The sequence below is a fragment of the Triturus cristatus genome, chromosome 6 (assembly GCF_964204655.1).
Source record: "Triturus cristatus chromosome 6, aTriCri1.1, whole genome shotgun sequence".
Lineage (NCBI taxonomy): Eukaryota > Metazoa > Chordata > Amphibia > Caudata > Salamandridae > Triturus > Triturus cristatus.
The window spans coordinates 226,828,244-226,852,232 of NC_140589.1; the positions used below are offsets into that span (position 1 = coordinate 226,828,244).

General features: G+C 38.4%; 1 protein-coding gene across 1 annotated transcript in view; it reads right to left on the reverse strand.

Annotated features, from left to right (window-relative positions):
- Window positions 1-19,875: 19,875 nt before the first annotated feature.
- The window catches only part of PTCHD4 (patched domain containing 4), a 371,115-nt gene continuing 367,001 nt past the window's right edge, over window positions 19,876-23,989 (reverse strand). The window contains exon 3 of the mRNA XM_085610582.1: window positions 19,876-22,145. Within this exon, the coding sequence (XP_085466708.1) occupies window positions 20,512-22,145 (1,634 nt within the window). The 3' untranslated portion in view covers window positions 19,876-20,511. The remainder of the gene's footprint in view (window positions 22,146-23,989) is intronic.

Below are 23,989 nucleotides of genomic sequence, written 5' to 3' on the forward strand. Positions count from 1 at the left end.
CAGGCCTATCTTTTTGTGTGCGGAGTTCTCCACCCCGACTGCGAAGTGTCCGCACTCGTAAACTTACTATTGAATTGCAGTTTTGAGAATATTGAAAAAGACTACACCTACATAAATGTGTATGTTAACCTTTATTAAATCAGGCCCTATATTTATCTTTGGACCTTCCCTAATGTTATGATTGAGTCCATTGATAATCTGTTTTTAGTTATGAAGATGTGGCCTTTCTAATGATGTATAGATTTGTAGTGCAATCTTCGATGAAACATTTTCATCCATTACCAATTTCCTCAAAACGTTCATAGTGCCTAAGAAACGTATTTGCATACATATGTTTATCGTAAGCACATGTCATCACCTGATACCAACATTTAACATTACATTATGGTCAACTACCAATTATTATGGAAGCTGGTAAGTCCTCTCCCTCAGGTAAAAACGCCAGCTGAGGTCATATAATTGAGGATAGTTATTTTAATGACTCTTATAGCCAGAGGAATAGAAATAATTATATGATCAATTGCCATCCACTGAAGATAGGATGTTCTACATTAAAGATGGAGAAAGAAACGGGCAAGCCTTGCAATGTTAGGGCTAAAGTCCCTGAAGAGGAATTGCTTGTCCACTGCTACTTCATTGTCTTTAAAGGAGGTCAAAACATTTCATAGGTTTAAAACCAGATTGAAATACAACAGTTTTAGTAATGCTTTCAAACTGAATTTTTCATATAAAGTAGCATTGTTTCCCTTGATCAAAGTATACATTAAATCATGTGTCTTGATGAGTCTATTGACTTTATATAAGATGCACAGTTGCAGATAAATCCTGGCATTGTCAGTTCTGTTAGTGTAACCCACCATGCTACAGTATTATTAGGCTATACTGGTTAACTGTTAATATTTGTCAAGTCTCTAATGAGCAAGAGAGATCAGTATGAGATAGTCTGGGGAATATGAGATAGGACGTGAATGCGCTAATTAAATGAATTCATGATAATAATGATTTTGAAGTAAGACTTTATGATGACTTGAGAAAAAAAGTAACAAATAAATCATGTTTAATGTGAGGTCTTAGGATACTGGTTCTAGACAACATTTAATAGCAGTACACATAAGATTGCAAAGGGCTATTTGGGAATTTCCAAAAGTGTAAGGATAATGCCTAAAGTGAGCAAATAATGGGAATCTGGTTTACTATGCCAATAATCCACTACTGAGAAATTGGCAGCCGTTCTAAGTATTACATTCCAACTAAGGGCCTAATTTAGACTCTCGTGATAACTGAACATTTTTCCAGTTTCTTGAGGAAATTATAAATATTTAGGGAAATTCTCTATCTCAACTTCCATCATCACAGGTATACTATAGTGGGTAAAATTCTGCCATGTGATTCTACAAAGGATTCTTTACTACAGTGATGACTATGATGGGAACAAACTATCCACACCATATATACCTCAGATAGAGTCCAGGTTAGCTGCCAGAGCCCTAAGTGCAGATGTATGCTCTTCCCCTCTGCATTATTCTTGCTACTGGAGAAAGTACCACATTTTCCTTTTTATCATTTGCTGCAAAGTCACATTTGTGGGAGAAGCCAACTGTGTTTTCCTGTGAGTTTTCTCCATTACTCCAGAGGACTTTGTCAGAGATTCCACAGTCCATACCTGCTCATAATGATAAGGTAAATCCAACAGAATGTGACACCGTAAGAATAGTAATCAACACACAGATGAGCAGCCTCATTGGTTCATAACTTGATCTGGGACCACCATTGTCTTAGTGCCTTAATAATATATTTTGTATGAATATACTTTGTGTTTGTGTGTGTTTATATTTATTTACACATATACCTATTTTGGGTGAGTGTGCATGTATGTATGTGTGTGGATGTATGTGTGTTTGGACACATGCAATTGATCATTTACTATAGTTATTAAGTGACGTTTTGACTGAAAGGAATGCCATAAAATAACAAAGAAATGAATCTTGCACTGAGAAAAGAAAGCTTATTGTGAGTAGGTGATTATCAATTGATTATGAGTTGTAAATTTACGTTTTTGTCATATCATCTAATTTCGTACAGGGAGCATGCAAAATTGAAATACTTCATTAACGTGCAGCGATGTCACTCAAAGGAAAGTGTCTAATCTGGGATGTGTGAAGAGTACCAGTCAGAGACAAAACAGGCAGAAGCACAGAAACACAAGAAACAGGCCACGCAATGAATAAATGCAGGGGGAAAATGAGTGATGCTCACTCTCCTGCTCCCTGAAAATTAGATTTGGATGTCTGAAAATCTACTAAGATATTAACTCATTGTTTTACTATAAGATCAGGCCTTTACTTGTCATGAGAGGCATATTCATGATTGTTAAAGGAACAAAGTGTATTTGCTCTTATTAGTTTCTACTTCGAATAGAAGCCATGTTCTACATGTCCTGGTAAATGATAATCCTACAAAGGGATCTATGATAAATGATTATTTTTATTGATAGTTTGATTCATTGTGTATATAAATCAGTGTTTTAGCTTTACAAGATTATATTTATAGTTTAATGAGACCCAGTTGGTACTAGGCAGGCATGGTCAGAAGAAGATACATCTAGACAACCATATATATGACCCATAGACTCTCTGAACATGAGGTTCTTTGAAATTTTCTTGAACAATAGCAAGACTATCGTTAATACACTGACATGGGTATTTTCGATTTTAGCACAGGTGAGAGAGAGTGGAATAGAAGAGCCTGAATTCAGGTGGAAAATATGATTTGATATTTAAGACAAATGGAGCAAATCCTGCTTGATTACTGTACCCACGGGGTTGTTAGAGAGATAAAATGAGACACAGACATTATATGTTCTGGAGATGTATGGGATTAAGTTTACCTTTATATATGCACCTATAGTTATCTATCTGGGTAGATAAGATAGTGTTGATAACAATGGAAAATTCTATTGTTTTTGAGTATCAACCAATAGTAGATGATAGCTTTACTGATATCGTCTGGCTGCCAAGCAACTATGAATGGAAAGCTTTCGAAGTGTAGAGGAAGTGGTGGAATGTCTGACCTTCACCTCTAGCATTGAAGAGACTGATTTACAATCATTTTTGAGCAAACTAAACATCTACAAATTGTAAACTTATGCCTATGATTAGCAGACATTTGTTACTTTCTCTGAATTAATGCATTTCCCCTGTTAGTATATGGAAAATGTATGCATGCCCTTGCTTTTATTCTTGAGGGGTATTGGCAATGAAGGTAATTCACAGGAGCATTGTTATGTGTAAAAATGAATTAGCACATTTAACATTCTTCTTTAAGCCTTATTTAAATTTTGAGGTGTTTAAGGAATATGTTGAACGTATTTTTTAATTTGCCCAAACATTTTGGTGAGTTATTCTATGTTTGAAAATTGGATCATTTCTTATTACCCAGAAAGATATGAGAATATGGGTGTTCAATATCATCCCAATAACCATCCCATCCCATCTCTTGGTAAAACCAGGATTCCCCTATTATCTAAAGACTACTATTTTCAAAATCTGCTTTAATCGCATATTTTCCTTAGCCATAAATTCCAGCAGTGGTGGTAGGTTGCTCTAGATTTTGTGTTTCTGAATTGTCATTCACTATTTTAGGCCAAATAAGGAATATTATGCCTATGGTTACTTGATTGTTTTGAGAACAATAAGGCAAATGTATTTTAGAGAAGATTCTCCCTGCTCTCACCTTTATATTTGTTGATCTTTTCTTTTAAAGTCACCTATTAGTACTGCATTTTTATGCTTTTGGTTTTTGCTGCTTCACCAAATTCGCACTCCTTCAAATTTATGGTAGTTTGACAGCAACTATTCACTCTCTAATTTTAACTGCTGACCGTTCTATAACTTTTATTACTAATGTATGTCTTTTCTATTTTTTATTGTTCTAATTTCCATCTCAAATGGTAACAAATATTTGTGAGGGGGGGGGGGAGAGAGATGGGATGCCTTACAGTTTTATGGGAGAAGAAAACCCCTGCCCACTTCCTACTCTTCCCCTTTTTAACATTTTCATCATTATTTTCCCAGTTTTTCCTGTCCTTTATAATTTAGTTTTTTCTGACTTCACTGAAAATGCCTCACCTCCTTCAGCTTCAAAACTTAAATATTGTATATTTGCTGAACTATGGCAATGCATAAAATTACATCCCATAATTTCTATATCAGTCAACCATAATTTCTTTTTTTTTTAATTCATAAACGTTTACAAGAGTATGTCTGGGAAAGTGTGCACTTCCAGTAGGACAGTACACTGGCTACAAAATGTGAACTCCCATACACCATAATGTGGAGGCATTGCTGCAATTTTATACATAAGAAAATGTATTTTAGAATTGAAATTAAACTTTTTCATGTTTACTTCATGCCGAAAATACATTTGCCCATTGAAAATGTTCAAAGAATTTGTTGTTCTTCCCTTCATATTTCATAATTAAAATATATTGACACCTAACTTTGACAAGAGTAGATCAATCATTTCTAGGGTGGATATGGGCCATGCAGGTACATTCCTGGCTGTTTCCAAACTTTCCAGTGCAATCCTGACTCCTTGGAGAAGATGTCTCATGTGAAAAAGTGTGAGAGGGTACATCTTTTTTCTAGTTTAAAACTGCATATTATAATTCATAAACATGGTTATTTGCGTGTGTAAGTTCAACAATGGCTTGTGAATCAGGCCTAGTTCTTAATAAACAAATTTCACAAACAATCCATGTTTTGGAAAAGGTTGTCAGAGAATGATGTCTTTCTGGCAAAATTATTGCATTCCACAGTGTTAGCCAACCACCATCTTGCTTTATTGCTTTATTAATAGTTGTCTCTGAAGGTTCAGTGAAAGGTTTAGAAGTACTAAAAGGTGGTCTTTGTTGGCCTAATACAGTTGGTTTGCCACAATGAAAATTGATGAGCCAAATGTACATACAATGGGAAGACTAACAAAGGTTTAGTACAAACATTTGTAAACTATAACTTACATTTACTCGTGAGCATTACTTGCACTTATTTGTTAGTTCAATTCAATTTCACTTATGTATAGCGTGTACATTGTTTAAGGTAGGTATAATTACATAAGGTGACTTACACTCATTTCCCTAGCCAGGTGCACGGAAAATGCATACATTTGTAAAAAATATACATACTTTGAAAAAGAACTACTACTTTCCCCTCCTCAATTATTTTCTCTGTATTACAACATGATTTCTAACCATATATTAGTGAAAACTACATGTTCTATTAAGGGTCAATTAACAAAAAAGTCCAGCATCTGAACATGTGACTCAATCCAGCTGAGTCCTTTCTTTTCTATTTATAAGTAGCACATATCTAGCTTGTATATTATGTATAGTGGTATTTCTGTTTCTATGGTTCTTGATTCATTTTATATTTGTTGCTACTACAGCTATAGGGAAAGGTCAACAAGCTGACCGTTCACCACAGGAACAAATGTGTAATTCTCAGGTCAGGACAAAGATGTAATCCGCATGTCAGGAGTTTCAATCCTAGCAAGGTCAACTAAGTCTTCCATCCTCCCAAAGGTTAGTAAATTGAGGGCAGGAGCGGATAATGGTAATGTCTGCTATTTTCAGTGCTTAGCAATGGCAGAATTTCTATGAAGTTCTATATAATAACATGTCATTCTTAAAAAATCAAACATTACCCACACCTCACATGTTACGTGGCCACATTATCAGCTTTTTCAAATCAAATATGTTTCGGGAGACCTGTTTTAATGAAGGGTTTTGACAGTCAATTACCTTAAATTGTTCTTCTCAACTTATGTAAATGTTGTAACTCTTTAATTTAATGTATTTCAGTCATTGATAAGTTTACTGATTATGTTACTATGGTAAATATTGATCATGTATCTATATGAAGTGCTCTGACAATCCTTGGGTACAGACAGCGATACGCAAAATTACTAAATAAATACATATATAAATAGATTAATACATGCTACATCTCCCTACACACATTCTACTCAAACTAAAGTGATTGGTGCCTTTGTCACTTCTTACTCAACGTGCACAATATCCACACATAGGAGAGCGAATAGGAGCATTAAGTACATGCCATGCCAATTATTAATGCTCCAGAGTCTACTTCCGTGTGAGCCTAATTTTGCATTCATGTTTCCACTCTTATGACTCTCCTTTTCCAATACCATGTAAAATGTATGTGTGTCATGTGCTTGCTCACAGATTTTACACACATTGTTCTTTTTTGTGAACCATGCAGAGTTCATGCATGAATAGTCTTTTTTTCTGGTGAAGAGAATTTGTGCCTCAGGTAGTATCTGGTTAAACTTAAAATTGGGAACATTTTTAAAAGCTGACCTTCGCTCTTTCATTCAGACTGTATCAATTTATTAACCTGAGCTTTTTAGTTATAAAGAAGGAATATCAGGTGAAATTCACAACTGCAGCTAACAATTAGATATTTTCAATTTTTGCAAGCAGTTTTTGTGGATTCTCCAGGATTCTGCAATACACATTAAAGTTGGAAATAAAGTAGAATGCAATATTTATATGTATAAGAAGAATTCAAAGTTTATTATCACCGAATGACTGCTATATATTTCCAGGATGGAAATTAGTTGTGTAATGTGTAGCAACATTATATATTCCCCAGTTATGGGCCATGGTGAAAGTAATCACCAAGCCCTTGTGCTGCATACGATATCATCAGCCACGGCATCACATGTGCCATCCTTGATGATATCCTTATTTTATGAATTTCATTTTTTAAAATTTTGCATAAAATTGTCAACCTACATAGCACACGTCTTTGAGCAGGCATTGTATGCTTGACTTAGCCTATGGCCAGGCTCTGCGCCAATCTAGCTGTTGCTGGCCAAATCCTAGTGCACATGGCCTTTGCTTGTCTATCTCTATCTATATAAACATATATGTATATACACACAAGACATATACATATTTATGAATTTAAATTTGTAGTGGATACAGGAAGGCAACTACCGTTTAATCATGATGTAATGATTTGGAGATCTCGTATGCTGGGATACTTTAATGTTACAAATATCAAATTTCAGTATGATGTTTTTTAGTAATGATATTTGTATGGTTTTAGCAGTATCGACCAGGTTTGCGTTTTTACTGTTATTAATATATATAGATTTGCACACATCATACCGATGAACTTTTTTTGAATTATATTCCGGTCCAGGGAAGGCATGGCTTGGCAGTTCGGGCTGGACTGTTCCCATGAGGCACAGGGTCAGACTGATTTGCATATGGCCATGTCTGAACTGGGGTGGCAGAGTGGGCTAAAGAACTGTGATGGATCAAACCCGGATCTGTTGACTGGGTGTGAGTGTTTGATTGGTTCTGATGCTCTGTCCATCACCACCCCCTTTTGTACTGCTTTGTTCGCCAGAAGTTGGCAGGGTATGCTCAGACGTGAGTCCCTTGCTCACTTTGCCACTGGATTCAAGCAAGCCTGGCTGAAGACGGCTGAAATGCCAGAAATCGGTCCTAGGAAGCTTGTTTCCGGTCCAGGGAAGGCATGGCTTGGCAGTTCGGGCTGGACTGTTCCCATGAGGCACAGGGTCAGACTGATTTGCATATGGCCATGTCTGAACTGGGGTGGCAGAGTGGGCTAAAGAACGGTGATGGATCAAACCCGGATCTGTTGACTGGGTGTGAGTGTTTGATTGGTTCTGATGCTCCGTCCATCACCACCCCCTTTTGTACCTATTTGCACTTTAGCATGTTTTTGCACGTTTTGACCTTGCTGCTACGCACTTATGCACTTTAGAGGGTCCTCTCTGAGAAAATATATCTACATTCAACATGGAGCTGTTCAAATATAACATACATTATATACGATTCATGGTCAACAATAAGGATTTATCCGGAAATTGGTTACATAGTAGGGTATTTGTTGCATATATGTGGCAGCTGTATACATTGAGCAGTACATTATGTGCTCTGATATAAGGGGTATTTTGTATCTAGATTTGCCCATCCATTTATTGTCTTCAAGCACTTGCTAGAGAATAGAAGCTGCACTTCAAATTAAATCAATTTAATAGGTTTATATCAAATTGAATTGAAGGTTTATATTTTATTGTATTTATACAGCAATACTTTTATGCCCACCATGACAATGATAAAATGTATGTTTTAATAAGTATAGGCTTTTAATAATTATAGGCTTTTAATATTATAAGTTTTTGCTTAGACTCTATAGTAAGCTCCGAAAATGTGTAGTCTGTTTTCCATGCATATGGTCATGTGACATGGAACTCGAGGAGGTGGATGTACACAATGTAACACTTAAAAGCATCTAGCCAGGTTGAGTTCCGCATGTGAACAAGGGCTTTCGAGGCCCGAAACGTGTCACTCTGTGACATGATGGTCGTAAATAAATAACATCTTGCCTGAGATTTCGTGGGTCTGTCTCTCCATCGCCGCCTGGAGGTTGCGGGAGCGTGTTTTTTATTGAATATATATGTATATATATATATATACATATATATATATACGCGTTTACATATATCTGTGTCTTTAGATATAGACATAGATATGGACTCAGATATAGATCACTGAAAAGGGGCTGAGATGATGTTATAATAAGGGCTTCAAATTAGATGAGAGCTAATATTTAAAAACTAAATAATCACTAAAATTTACCAGATATAGTTTAGTGAGCTAACAATAACTTGCACCCCATAATGCACTACTTATGCCCTTGCATAATCCATCATTTATGACATTTTAAATGACATAATTGATGGCGTCCAGCCTCTGGCCAAGAACTTTACCCATCTTTCATGGGAGCCCCACCCACTGCTGCGCATTGCCTTCAACCATTGGCCTATGGCCTGCTCAATTGAAGCTTGCTGCAGGGTCTGGTCTATAACTAGATCCTTCTCATTTTCTTTTATAATTTTATTTTTCAGTTCCACAGTAAAAGTACTGATATTATTTATTTATTTATGGCATTTATAAAGCGCTCTGTAACCCTACGGGCATCCTGGCGCTGTGTACATAGCTGAGAACTCTGCGCATCAGGGGGGAACAGGGGGGGGACAGCTTATGAGTCTAGATGGTTAAGTTTTAGGAAAAAGCCAGGTTTTCACCTTTTTTCGGAAGGCCATCAATTCATCTGTTTTCCTGATATCAATAGGTAGTCTGTTCCACGGATGTGCCGCCGCTATACTATACTATTATGGTACCTCACTGGGGTCCATGCTGGGTACCACGGCACTGGTTGCCAGGAAAGTGGTTCCAAGGTTGGCTACAAGGTTTGGCCCATGCTCTGTGTCCAACTCCCCAAAGATGCCCAACCTTTAAGCAGTGTGCGGGGGAACACCGATGGACATACAACTCCTCATTGTTTACAATGCATGGCCTTAGGCCATAGACAGTGGAGGTTGGATGCAGTGCCTTGTCTTCAGTCAGGACCTTTGCCAATCGCCACATACACAGTGGGGAGTTGGGTGCTCAACCCACTGCTGTGCTTTAAATCTTTCTGTGCAGAGTAGGAGTTAGGTGCAGAGCTTGGTCTCCGTTGAACCACAGGGGATGCCGTCCTGGATACTGCTGTTCCACTGGAACCGCAGTACCCATGACACCCTTAGACTTAATGCACGTCCATGGGGGTCAGGGTATGCACACTCTGCCTTCTTATGTGGCAATTGATTTTCAGGAGTTGGAGGCTTAGTCCACAAGGTCTGTAATGAATGCCACAACATATTCTCCATGTTGTGGCCAGCCATTCCGGTTCTGCCAATCCACTTTGAATGGGCCAATCAGAGCATATCTGGACATTAACAGTCCAGATACCTCTAGGTTTTTACCAGTGTTAACCCATTTATGCCCACCCAAGCACCTTTAGAAACTATAATTGCTCAATAACTGCTGAATTCGATTACAGCCTTTCTAAGTTGGTTTAATTATGTCCTGTTGGGTGCAAGGTACTGGGGGTTGGAGGAGCTTATGAACTGGTACTACAGGTGCACTGTAGTCCCCCCCCCCAAAATATATATAAAAAACAAATGTGGGTTGGGCATCCATGGGAGGACTGGCGTCCACAATGGGATTGTCTATGCTGAGTGGCCAATCCCCTGATGCACACGGTCAAAGGATGGGCACAGCAGGTGATGGGCTGTCCACTGCGATTGGCTGAGGGTCCCACTGAAAGCTAAGCCCTGCAGCCAACCCTCTCTGAACACGACTGAAGGCCATCAGCATAGGTGTTGGCCACCCATGAGAGTTTGGGCGCACCTCTCCCTGCTAACAGTTGTAAATTACTAAGGTGCTATCAGTGATCACCAGTGATGTCATGAATTGTGCAATTCAAGATTTCACCAGTGACATCATCAATGATGTAATCTAACATGTCATGAGTTATGTAATATGTGAGGTCATAAGCAGTGCATGGCAGGGGTGCAAGTTATAGTTAGCCCAGTGAAAAATAACTAGTGAATTTCAGTAGTTTGTTTTGTTTTTAAACATTGATTTTTGTTTCAGTTAGTTCAGCAACTAACTATAACAACACTGTAACCTTTGGGTTTTTTTCAGTGAATATATATATTTTGAAAAAATACAAAGGTTAAATAAAGCTTAGTTATAGTATATACTATAGCATACAGGGATTCCAGAATCCAATGTAATATATATAGGTGACTCGAGGTGAAATAAACTGTCTAGAATAAGGCATGTAGATATGTATTCCAGAATCCAATGTTATATATATATATATATATATATATACACATACATATATATACACATACATATATATACACACACACACATATATAGATATACATATATATATTTACATACATACATACACACACATATTATATATATATATATTTGTAATTTTTTGTCCCTGAATGGTGAGTAGCGCATCCAAAAAAGCAAGATGATGCTTCTGTTTAGTTTTGCTGTTGGTAAATTTGATGGTACTATGGGTATTGTTGATATAAGCTGTAAATGGTTCCAATGTTCTACCTCCTGCATTTCATATTATAAATATGTCATCAATGTATTGCAGCCATAGCAGTGGTTCGATGTTAGAATTAGCAAGCATACAGTTTTCTAGTTTGCCCATGAAGACAGTTGCGCGGAATGGAGCCATCCGAGTGCCCATGGAAGTCACCTTGTATCTGCAGATTGTGTTTACCATTGAAGTTAAAATTGTTGGATTTAAAGATAATTCTTGCAAAGTTGGTAGTTCTTTTATTAAGAGATTCAGATAATGACATAAGCCCTTCCTCATGTGTTATATTTATGTATAATGATGTAACATCAAATGTAGCCAGAAGAGTATCATCATCAAATGTGTAGGTTTGGTTTAATTTTTCAATTATCTGAAGGAAGTGACTGGTATCTTTTACAATTGATGTCAGTTCCTGTACAACTGGCTAGTGGTGCAGGTCGACAGATAGTCTCTCAGTGGCTGTGTCATTGCAAGAGATGATGGGACAGCCAGGATTGTTCATTTTGTGAATTTTGGGAAGTATATAATATTTCCCAGGTCTTGGTTTGGGATGAACAAGTATATCTGATGTTGTTTCATTAATGAGGTTTAAGCTCAAGTACCTTACAACCTTGGCCTTAATTTCTTTGTTCAAGTCTTCTGTGGGATCAGTTTATTAAAGGTTTGTAAGTGTTGGTATCCATTAGATGTCTTATTCCTTCTTCAATATAATAGCTTACTTTCATGGCAACCACTGCACCATCTTTGGCTGCCATTTTTTTAATAACATAATTCTCTGTTAAAGGAGGTGAAGAGCTTCTTTTTCTTCTCGGGTAAGGTTATCAAATATCCTTTTACGTGTTGATTCCTTGATGTTTGTTGATGGTTAAGATGCATGTATCAAGAACAGGATTTCTACCACCTTGAGGAGTCCATGATTTGGGATGGCGAAACTTCTTAAAATGGATCTGGAAGGTAGCTTGGCAGACCAACATTAGAATTATTGTAAAATTATTCTGCAAGTCTGCATCTTCCTCAAAGGTTTTTGGGTCTCTTATCATGTTGGCCATATTATGGTCCTTAGGTACAGGACAGAAATAGAGGCCCTACAATTAATAACTGGGTCTGACACCTGGAAGGGTTGTAGCTGACAGATGCTATGCAGTCTTTTTTGCCTTATAAACCTTCTTTTTTTATGCTGTTTACTCACAGGGCTTACAATGGCGAGAAAATCTCCAAAAACAGAATGATTTATGAAGTGGTGAGTTGGGAGAGGAGGTATATGAAATCTTAACATATCTCTTTTTAGTTTTGCAGATTTATTTCAATAGTATTCCTGGCAGTCATCTTTTTTACTACTGCAATCCTCTGTAGTATGAGTGTCACTTCAGAGTCACTTTTTGTGTTCTTTAAAAGTTCCAGTTCTTTTTGTAGCTTGGTTATATTTTTTGAATGGTTACTTTAATAGATGGCAATAGTAGGGTCATTGATGAGTTTATGCAGTAAAATATTCCATGAAGCAGACCATTCACAATTAATTCATTTAAAAAGTGGCTTAGACAAGATGTAAAGTTTTTTTATAGATTTGTAAATGTGCTATTGTAAATTGACACTTACTTATTTTCTCCTGTATGAACAGTGTATATCTAGGATGTTGATTTGTTCTTGTCATGGTGGTTGCTTCTGGCTTGAGTGTTGGATCCAAGGAGGATACAGGTTTGTAATCCCAAGAACAGTATACTTGAAGATAAAGGATCACAAGAAAGCAACAGCAAGCCAGGGCAAAAATATGGAGAACCCCCACCCTCCCTTGTTGCATTACCACCATGAAAAGAGTGATGGAGAGGCAACTCAAAATATGCTTGGTTGTACAGCTGCAGCATCACCAGTTTATTTTGGCCTTGAACAGCAGCCAGACCGTCTTAGGATCCTTGATCCAAGGAGGTAGCAGCGGTTGGGGCAGTCGTTCATGCTTCCTCTTCTCCTCTTTTCTGACTATGTTTTTTCTTGCTTTTGCTTTTGTGTATTGAAGGGAGGATGGTTCTTATGCTCTTGTTTTCCTCTCTTCTTTGCTCCTCACATCCTTTTCGGTTGTGCTCTTCTTTCATAGGTTTGTGGTTCTTATTTCCTCTCCTCTTAATCTTTCTTCTTTTCTCATTGTTGTTCTTTTGTTTATTTGGGAGAAAGGGGGATATGTTATATCCTGAGTTCAATGCTATTCATGCCCTGACTGTAGAATCTTACTGTGATGACATGTCATAGAATGTTATGAGTCAATTGTTCACAGTTGACTGAGCTGAGCAGCATGCTGGCTGCTCCTGGTGGGCTCTGTTGTATCATCTTGAATAAAGCTACATGAAACTCATCACTTGTACCCGACTCAATCACGACAAGTTTTTGGCGACGATCTTCAAAAGAACCTGCTTCTGTCACCTCTTCAAACCTCAAGCAACGTTAAGGTACATATCAATTCAAGTTAATCTAAGGCAACTGGCATCCCTGACCCCACCAGTGACCTCTACATCAGTCGCCCACACCAGTCTGCCAGTTGTTCGTGTTCCTGTGCGTCTGGGGAAGTGCTACTTCAAGAGCTGCCCTTTCAGTTTTGGGTGTCTACTCCCCATTATCTCTACGCGTCTCTGCTGTGCCTTCTGTGAGGGTAAGCTTGCCATTCAATGACGTCTGCGTCCTGTGCTGTGCCTTCAGTGAGGGTAAGCCTGTCATTCAACAACGTCTGTCTTCATCACCACACATCGTTGTCTACACTCCCTTGTGAAGAAGTGTGCTATTTCTTGTGTGCACCAGCCTAGGTGTTTCTACAATCCTATGCTTTCCTGTTTTACTCAAAGTTTCCTGCACTGTTCTACAATCCTGCACTCTTCACAGTTGCTGCGCCTCCAAGTGACTAACTTATTCAAGGTACTTCTACTTTTTAAGGGACCCTATCTACCGCCTGAGGCGTGTGTTTCAGACTAGGTGCGGGTGAGCCTATCTCTATGTGCTCTTGCACGCATTTTTGAACCTGCCTCTCAGTCCCTGCTACTTATACATCACTTCAATAATCAACTTTTCTGCCACTTTCTGTATTTGCCAGGGGAGAGTGCTCTACTACACATCAAAACATCTGGAAAGTGTTTCACTGGGTCTTACGACTTTCCCAAGTGTGGGGACCATGTCTGTCAAGTAGTTAATTATTGCTCATCAGGTGCAGTGACTGTCTGGTTACGGACTGCACGATTGCGAGCATACATAGTGCAATCGCTCTGCAGTCGGACATTTGGTCTTTTCAAATTGGTGCCAGTGGATGTTTACATTATGGAACCGGCAGTGCTCAGCGGCCCAGATGGTGAGGCACATTTTGTCCGTCATTGTTGTACGTTTTGAGACACCTGGGAAATTGGTGTTTGAAAACCGCCTTCTTCAATTTCTAAATAAACTAAGCGCGTGCTCCCTTTGTGCGAGTGACCTTAGCTGCATCTTCAAGACTGCGTGGATCCTTGTGACGTCCTCAGTGTTCTGTGTCCTCTGCTGTTTCTTCATGGTGCATGCTCAGACATGCTGTGAACCATCCGGCAGGGCGTCTGCAATGTGACTTTATCTTGTGATTGGTGGCGTTATTCTCCTCTCGTTCGAATTTTGCCAACCATGTCTTCAAAGACCCTGTTTAAAGCCGCTTCTCCTGTGTACTGCTTCAACGGTGACACGCACACCAGTTAAGACTTCATGTATTTTGGCAACAGATGTTGCTTTACACACATCACGGTTTTCCCGACTTTAAACAATTTGTCGGCGAGTCAACACTTAAAAGATGTCCTCATTTGACATAGGATGAACTGTAAATAATTTCAATGGTCATTCTTCGAAAATCAAAGTACTCTTTCTTTCCCTGCCTGCAACCCACATTTTGCAAGCTTCAGCTGTTTCTTGACCACGGTGACTACTTCATTTATTTTAACTAATTGTTTTCTTGGGATAGTGCATCTTTTCTAGTGTTTTTAGTACTCACAATTAGCTAAGTACTCATTTGTGGTATGCCTTGCTCGTCTAAAGAGCTCCTTTACTGTTTGCTTTTACATGTATGCACAGCGTTTCCTCAATACAAGAACAGGTCATGGGTTCCCACCCACATGTTCTTTCTTGCACACATTGCCCCACACTGGTATGTTGCATAGGTTAAGGTCCTTTGACCTCTTTACGAGGTGTGTTCCTTGGGTTGTTTTCCCTTTGTTACGGTGCACATTGTCTTCACCTTTACACAAGGTGAATAGCATGGGTCTCATTCCATTGCTACAGTTGAAGTGCACAATGTTTTTACCTCCACATGAGGTGTGTCGCATGGGTTCCAGTCCTGTTGCTACAGTGCACTACTGGTGCAAAACGTTTTACCTCCACTCGAGGTGTCTCGCATGGGTTCTATTCCATTTGCTCAGTGCACATTGTTTGTACCTCTCCACGGGGTGCGTCTTTATGCAAGGGTTTCAGTCCTTTTCGCATCACAATATGGGTTCCTACCTGTTTCACTTTTGCAAAATTATCATATGGGTTCCTATCCATATCTGTTTATTTTGTACACGTCTCACATGTGCACAATTTTAGTCTGTCTTCTTGGAGCTATGCGAGGGTTTTAGTCCCTTTCGCATTATCATATGAGTCCCTACCCATATCTGTTTTTATCATATGGTTCCTACCCATATCTGTTTTTTGACATCACTCAAACTCTCTTAGTTTTAAAGATGTCAACATTTCAAGGACTATTGTTTCTATGGGTCTTAATCCCATCTGTTACTTCTATAATCCCTTGTCTTTTTAAGGGTTGCTGTTGGGCTATAGTCCTCCCAATCTTATGTTATTATTATACTGAATATTATATCTACATTGTTGTATTTACATTATATTTTTCATTTTGTATTGATGATAGTGTTCTTCTTGGGAGAGGATTATCCTTATACTTTTCCTCATCTTTCTTGTTTTCTTTTCTCATTTCTGTTCTATTGGTGATGTTTTCTCATGGTGTCTTGTGTAGATTCTGAGCTTTCCCCTGCTTTTCTGTCGTGTTTTCTTGCTCTGTTGGTTTTTCATTTTTCAGCCTTCTTACATTCCAGTTCTGGCCAGTGGGTGTGTTTTGGGGCAGTTGTTCATGCTTCCTCTTGTCCTCTTTTCTGACTATGTTTTTTCTTATTCTCTTGTTTTCCTCTCTTTGCTCCTCTCATCCTTTTCGGTTGTGCTCTTCTTTCATTGGTTCTTGGTTCTTATTTCCTCTCCTCTTAATCTTTCTTCTTTTCTCATTGTTGTTCTTTTGTTTATTTGGGAGAAATGGGGATATGTTATATCCTGAGTTCAATGCTATTCATGCCCTGCCTGTAGAATCTTACTGTGATGACATGTCATAGAATGTTATGAGTCAATTGTTCACAGTTGACTGGGCTGAGCAGAATGCTGGCTGCTCCTGGTGGGGTATGTTGTATCATCTTGAATAAAGCTACATGAAACTCATCACTTGTACCTGACTCAATCACTACAAGTGGTTCCCTGGCAGTCCGACCGGCGGTCCCATGGACCACTGAACTCGCAATAAGGCCCTAACTGCTTTTTAGCATGTTTATTTTTATAGTACCAATTCTGCTTTTGTACTTTTTGTTTGCAATTAACTTAAAAGACTAATACTGTAAGGATGGAAGCATTTTGTGAGAAGAGTGATGGTGTGAACATGTATTATAATGAATTAAATACCCTCTGCTGCATATTAAAAGAAAATTGCAGGTTACTGCAGTGTTCCTTGGTCTTATAGAGGAACTTGGATTCATAGAAAACTTGGCATGAAGCTAAAAGTGTGCTCAGGAGTGTGTGTTTGCTGTAAATCTGTTCAGCAGTTTTCAAGAAACTACTATTATAATAATGTTTCAGTGGGCAGGAAAGGAAAAACATTTAAAGATATCTGAATCGTTATTCTGAGGACAGTCCTTGAACCCAGGTTTGCAGACTTACCTGTGAGCCATCTGTAGACCTATGCAAGACACTTAGTAAACAATGATGTTCTTCAAAGTAATTATTTTAAGGAGGAAAGAGCAGAGTGTCGCACCCACCGCTAGATGATGCTATCAGTGAATTCATCAATAATGACATTTGAGACAGTATGACTGATGCCATCAATAATGTCATTTAACATGCAATGAGTGATGTAATATGAGAGGTCATAAGTAGGGCATGAGGGTGGTACAAATTATGGTTAGTTTACCGAACCATGCCTGGTGAATTTCAGTTTTTTTAAAGTTTTGTATTGTAAACATAACTGCACTTTAAGTGTGTTATTTTAGGTGAATTTCTGAGGTTATTTCTTTTTAACATAGGTTTTATAACCGAAGGCAACCATAAGTGCTATACAGCTTCTTGATGCAAGTTAGCACCATCCAAAATAACACAAGTACATGAAGTTGTATGTCTTAGTGTTTGTAATATTAAATTTAGTATGTACTTAGCCATGCATCTGTGCTTTTAATTCTTTGCGAGAGATTATCAAGGCTTTATTCTAGGCGTGGTAGGTTCTCAGCTACCAGGTGGGCTTGGGTCTCATAAAATACACCTTGCAAAGTGTATAATTGTACCATGTTAGCATCAAGGGTACACCAGCATTCTTCGATCAACATCAGCCTATACAGTAAGGTTATCATTATATGATTCATGCTTTAAAGTATGACCGGGGAAAGAAGGGGGCTGTCGTTATGTGTGTAAATCTGCAATTCAACATTCAGGTGCAAATAAAGTTTATAATGAGGTATCAACAAAGTTGAAAACCTTAAAATGTTTGCTTATTTATATAATGAAATGTACTAAATGGCATTGAATCAGATACGTTTTTGACGTGCCAAAGATAGAATGAGATTTTGTTCTTTTCATTGTGCATTCAAGCCTATTTCACACACCCAAGATTTATGGGTAGGAGGTACTCAAGGTTTGATACACAGGGTTAATTTTAAATAATTGAAGGTAGCAATTGGCAGGCATGTGTACATTTCTTAAGTATGCACTAAATCCTTATTTTGATTGTGATAGCAAAATGTCAACCAGTAGAAAGGAAAACTAAGTGATGGCACTGTTCGCACCCTGATAAATGTTACTGCCAAGTGCTCAAGGTTTGCTTTAACCATCCAACCTTACATCAAAATAAAGAGAGAGTAGTCACTGCCTGCATTTCCTATGCTCTCAGTACACTAATAAAATAAGACAGGCCCGTGAGATGAGGCAGAGAGTTACGGGGGCTTTATTCATAGGACCAATTCCTTATTAAGGCAAGGTGGCTAACATGTGAAATACCATTAAATGAAGCTAGATGATGGATCTGCCACCTTTGCCTCAGGCATATGTTTTAACCTTGGAGAAAGGTCTCCCTCCTGTGGGAGGCCTATTTGGGGGTTTTGACCCAGGTCTTGCACAAACATCTGACGTGCATGAGATTAAACTAAAGTGCAATGTAAGAAGTGACCATATTATGCTGCCACAAATATGATTAGAAGATAATAGACATGAGTTGAAATTAGAAAAAAAGGTAGATAACAAAACAGCCCTTCTGTTAAAAGTCACTAGTGTCAAGTGTTAAAACAAAGAGCATTGCCAATGTAGGGTTTTCTGTAGCAATGACAAAATGCTGTCTATGAGCCAAATGTCACATGGAAATGGTTTAGTACTCCAATGCTTAAGTATTAGTCATTTAGGCTTTTCCCCAATCTTTTAAAAGACACATATTCCCGTTGAACAATATATCATAATGTATAGTCAATTGAAATACAATACATTGGCTATCTCTATATGGTTGAACTGTGTAAATCTAAAAACGAGAGCAGTAGTGGCTTTCCACGACGGCCCAAGTGTTATTACATATAAATGAAAGTACCGCACTACACCTTCCAAAAGATCCTACCACTCACGGACTCCAACCTCCATGTGAAGAAAGTTCTTCATCAATCCATAGATACATGAGAACCATTATCTTGAATCTTCAAAAGACTTATTCCGCATGTACAAAAATCCAACGCAGCCAATGTGTTTCATCCATCAAAGAGGACTTTATCAGGGATAAACATATTTCTGTCAATACTCTCAAACTCCCTCCTGCGCATGGGGGGAAAATCTCGTAACAACCACTGCACTGGTGGTTTATTTGGGACTGTTCACCGCACTGGTGAACAGTTCCAAATAAACTGTCCATCAAAAGTGTGCACCCTTCACACACTATAATGTTATTCTGTAGCTAGAAGCTTTTCCACACATGCGCAAGAGGGAGTTTGAGAGTATTGACAGAAATATGTTTATCCCTGATGAAGTCCTCTTAGAATGACAAAATGCGTTGGCTGGGCTGGATTTTTGTATGTGAAGAATAAAAGTCTTTTGAAGATTCAAGATTATGGCTCTCGTGTATCTATGGATTGTATGAAGAACTTTCCATCTTGACAGACTGATTGATGATTATTTTAATGATCATATAATTGAGTCACTTAAGTGCTCTATTGATATTTAGTAGCACTTACTGCACTGAGGGATTGTGTAATTAGGGTATTTACATACTCCTTTCAGCTTTCACTTTTCTTTGCAGTTTTTACTTCTGCCATGCATTGTCCTGATAGAAATTCTGAGCAAATAGCGTACCTAATAAACGATGGTAACAGAACATGGAACTACATGTATGAATGTGGAGAACACAATGGTGCTGAACTAACTTTAAACCAAAAGTATATTTTATATATGGAGAGAGTTATGGAGTGCCTTGGATCGCCTCTAGGCACTTAAGTCTTTCAACACGTTCTAAATAAATCACTTCACTCATTGACTGATTCTGACCATAAGAAAGAGTGCAAGTCTCAGTCATATATATCTGTGGTTTGTTGGCCTGGCACTGTCATTTTTTATTTTTTATTATTAGGCTGAGACAATAGACATGGACTACGTGTTCATTTTTTCTGGGTATCATTTTGCAAATTGAAAATAAGCAGTTGAGTTGATGTCTTTGGGATAGGCATCATTTTATAAAACATCCCAAGAACATTGATGAACATACTACCATCAGTGCACTATTGATGAATAATATTCTTAGAAATACGAATCATATAAAAGAGAAAACAGACAATTAACAAACTGGGCTGCATTTTGCATAGATTTCTCTATTATCTAAAGTTAGCTCTAGAACGTAAGCTCCCCGAACAAATTCTGCATTTTTTTTGCTCTTTTGTGTGTTTGTTTTAAGTCATTGAGAACCTTGCCTTTTAATTATATCCCAAACTGTTCATATCACACCTATAGCAGTAGACTGCATTTTGGCAAGTTTTAGTGGACAACCAAAATGTCTGATACTGATTCAAAGTAAACTTGGATCACTTTATTTCTTGTGGTTGCCTCTGCACCACTTTGTCTCGTGATCCTCTTCCTGATCCTTGCCACGTTACACGTGGCCAGCACAAGCATCTCTGGTCCACCACATCTTCCTTGCATCTCTGCAATACTCCTGAGCATTTTTTCTAAACACCTTTCAAATTCCTGTTACAGGTTCTGGGTTCTCATGGATTTCTATACACTCAATTTCTTCCCGCTCTTTTCGTTTTGCCCGTCTCTTTTTCTTGTGGCGCTTTTTAGACGGTGGGAAGAAGGTTAGGAATACAGGTAAAATGACAAAACAGTGAAGCAGTGTGCAGCTGCCAGTTAGCATCAAGCATTTGAACAGCGTGTAGGTCAAATTTGAAGGCACAAACAGAAGTGGGACCAACCCAACGAGAAAAGAGGTGATGTTCTGAAAGATTGCCGTCCCATGCTCCATGAGGGAGTCCTGAATGCACAGAGTCCGTGTATGTTCAGTGGCTAGCACGAACGTGTAAAGTAGAGGTGCACAGTGATCTATGGCAAAGTTCAAAGAGTATATAAGGCACATTGTTGAAACACAATCTAGGTCAACATTCCACAGTGTCATCAAACCAAGGACCCCCAACTCAATGGAGGTCACTGTGACAATTACCCAGATATTTCCTAAAGGATGAATAACGAGGAAAAATGTCAATATCAACATCAGCAGAACACTGAAGCCAGAAATAAGGACAGGCATGGTCACCGTCAAGCTGTAGTGATCCATGAAAACAAAGGTGGGATTAAAGACAATGAATTTAATGCTCTGTATCAAAGAAAGAGGTCTCAATTTCTCAAGCAATTCAACAACTTCTCGCTGAGTATTTTCACTTGTTTTGGCCACCAAGTACATGCGAGATGCAACAATGTTAATGTCATCCCCTGATTTTGAGATTATGATGTCATTTTTGAAGTGCTGAAACTCAGCTTTTTTCAGAAAGGAATTTTGGAGAGTGGCTATAAAATCTGTTTTGTTAGAGGCAGAGATGTTTACAGTTTTCAGATATTGGTAATACTGCTCAATCCAGGACTCTGTGTTAAACCCATGACTAATAGTCTTCAGGTCCTCTTGGACAGTTGCATTCCAATATTCCAGGGGCTCATAGATATAAAATCCTATCACAGGGCTGTAGTTGCTAAAATATTTCTGTTGGCTGGCCGCATAGGATACACTAGGGGAATAACTGGCTACCAGATTGATGATGTTTGAGCCACCGCTGATCTGCAAACAGCCCATGAAGGAGAACGATGTATAAATGAGATATAAAATTACCACAAAGGGTTTGACATAGGTATTAGTAATCCACTCGTTGTAGTGTTCTCGCAGAAAATGGTGAATGAAGTGATTCTCGTATGGATCTGGCTCATGATGAGACGAATGCTGATGCCCGTCACTCATCATAGTCTGGAACCAAATGGGCTGCCGATCCAAATAATCTTCAGAGGGAATTTTGCAACAAAATACACTGTGATAACGGTTCTGTTCCAGTTGGCCAGCAAAGACGAGACAAGATCCATAGAATGAGAAGACGTAGAAGTAGTTCAGTAAAATGGTAATGCACATGTTCTGGCAAAATATTTTTACAGCCTCTATGTTTGTGAAAGGGCTGGCACCCATTCCAAATGTAATGATGTACAGAGAGCTGGTCATTGTATAGGAAACCATGACATCCGAATATGCCCCAGCAACTCTGTCTTTGAATGGCAGCGTTTCTCTTGTTCTACGCCAGCCAGAGAGAAGCTCAAAAACACCTTTGGTTCCATGACCTAAAACAAAAACATAGAACAGAAAAATTAACATATTAAAATATAAGATTTGGAAAAACCATTTTCTCATCAATTGCAGCATATTTCACATGAAACTTTCAACTTGAATACATGTGTTGAACAATTTACTAGGTTAAATTCACTCAAAACAATTGTCTTCATGCACTCGGAGATCATACAAAATGTGTTTATTATAGATAATGTAAAATACTACAATAACATTGCACTCCTTTTGTCTCTGACTAGGAGAGTCATTAAGGGCCCTTCCCCTCACCATTATAAACCCTTTACTATGGCTTTGGACAGTGCTTAAGGAAAATACTTTTCAGAAGTGTGCTACAGTACTATATAACAGCACTGTAATGGTGCAAACACTATTGAAGACAATGGAGCAGCCATGGGCCAACAATGAATGACACAGACCTGCTCATACACTCACGTTTGTTTATCTGTTTCTCCCTTTATAATTTAAGACATTCTACCCTTACTGAATGGAATGTTCTAATAGCATTATGGACCTTCTGCCAGGGGCTAGACCAATAGTGGAAAGCCATCACTCTTGGTATACTCTAGTACAGGACCTTTAACAACTGTTACAGACCTCTGAAGTGGGCTATAAGCTATATTAGGGCCTGTAGTAGAATGTTGCTAGACAATCAAAATACTTCATTTGCAGCCTACATCTACTTTAACAGGCCTGATCAGCAAGTATGCTGTAGCTGCCAGCTCCCAATTTCCTCTAGTTATGATTGAGTACTGTCTTGTTGAGCTCAGTTCCAGACTCACAAATTCTGCTTACTTGAAGCATTGGTTTAGCCAGGACTCTCTGCTGATGGAGTCTGGATTTTCTTTCCACTGCAGTTATTATTTCTCTCTGGTGCTACTGCTGAAATACAAGCCAGTCTCCCTTCGCTGCTACATGGGGTCGTCACCCCCAATGCCTTGTTGAAAGCATGCTTGATGGACCAAACATATAGTGAAAAGTAAACACTAATTTTTCTCTACTTCTGTGGTTGATCAAGGTTTAGAGGAGGTACCCTGTAGCCCGGACGCGAGAACTGGCAGATCTAGCTCTGCAGCACCAATCTAACTCTACCACTTGCATGAAGGTCTAAGGTTTAATATATGTTTCAAATCTCAATTTTTAACCATTGATAACTGATTGTGCGATAGTTGGAACGTTTAATGGAACAGACAAGAGTGCAATATGTTTAAAATGTAAAACCTAAAAGACTTATTCTGTACCTCATCACAAATATTAAATATGAACATATTGTAGCAGTGTAGGCCATATTTTATGTTAGCAAGGTATTGTTTTGTTGCCGGTATTCATCTATTGGTATTGGCCTTCATCTCATTATATTCCCCTACTGGAATCAGGGGACTATGGCATCAAAGAGCATTTACTGACAGGGAGTAAAACTTAAGAGATATGAATGAAGCCCTCAGAGGTCCCCTCAGAGCGAAGCAGCCTGGTGGCTTTAACCAAGAGACAGCTGAATTATTCAAGCAAAAAGAACAGGCAGTAGTCTAAAGAACTGCCATCTACTGACTGCTTCTTAAGAAGGACACCCTTGTCACTTTGGCATTACAGAAAATAATGTACCTCAACCAAGCATATGTTTAGGCTATCATATGTCAATTCAGGTTTATGTTCACCAGCATGTGATCAATAATAAGGCAAATAAAAGCATTTATTTTGAAAATCATGAAAATTATCTAAGGTATGTAAGAAATATTCCTGTTGTTTGTCTGTATTTAGAATTTTACTTTCTAGATTAATGATTTAGCTGTCAACTCTAAAAAGTTTACAAGTAATTAATTTTCTTGACAAGTTCATAAGC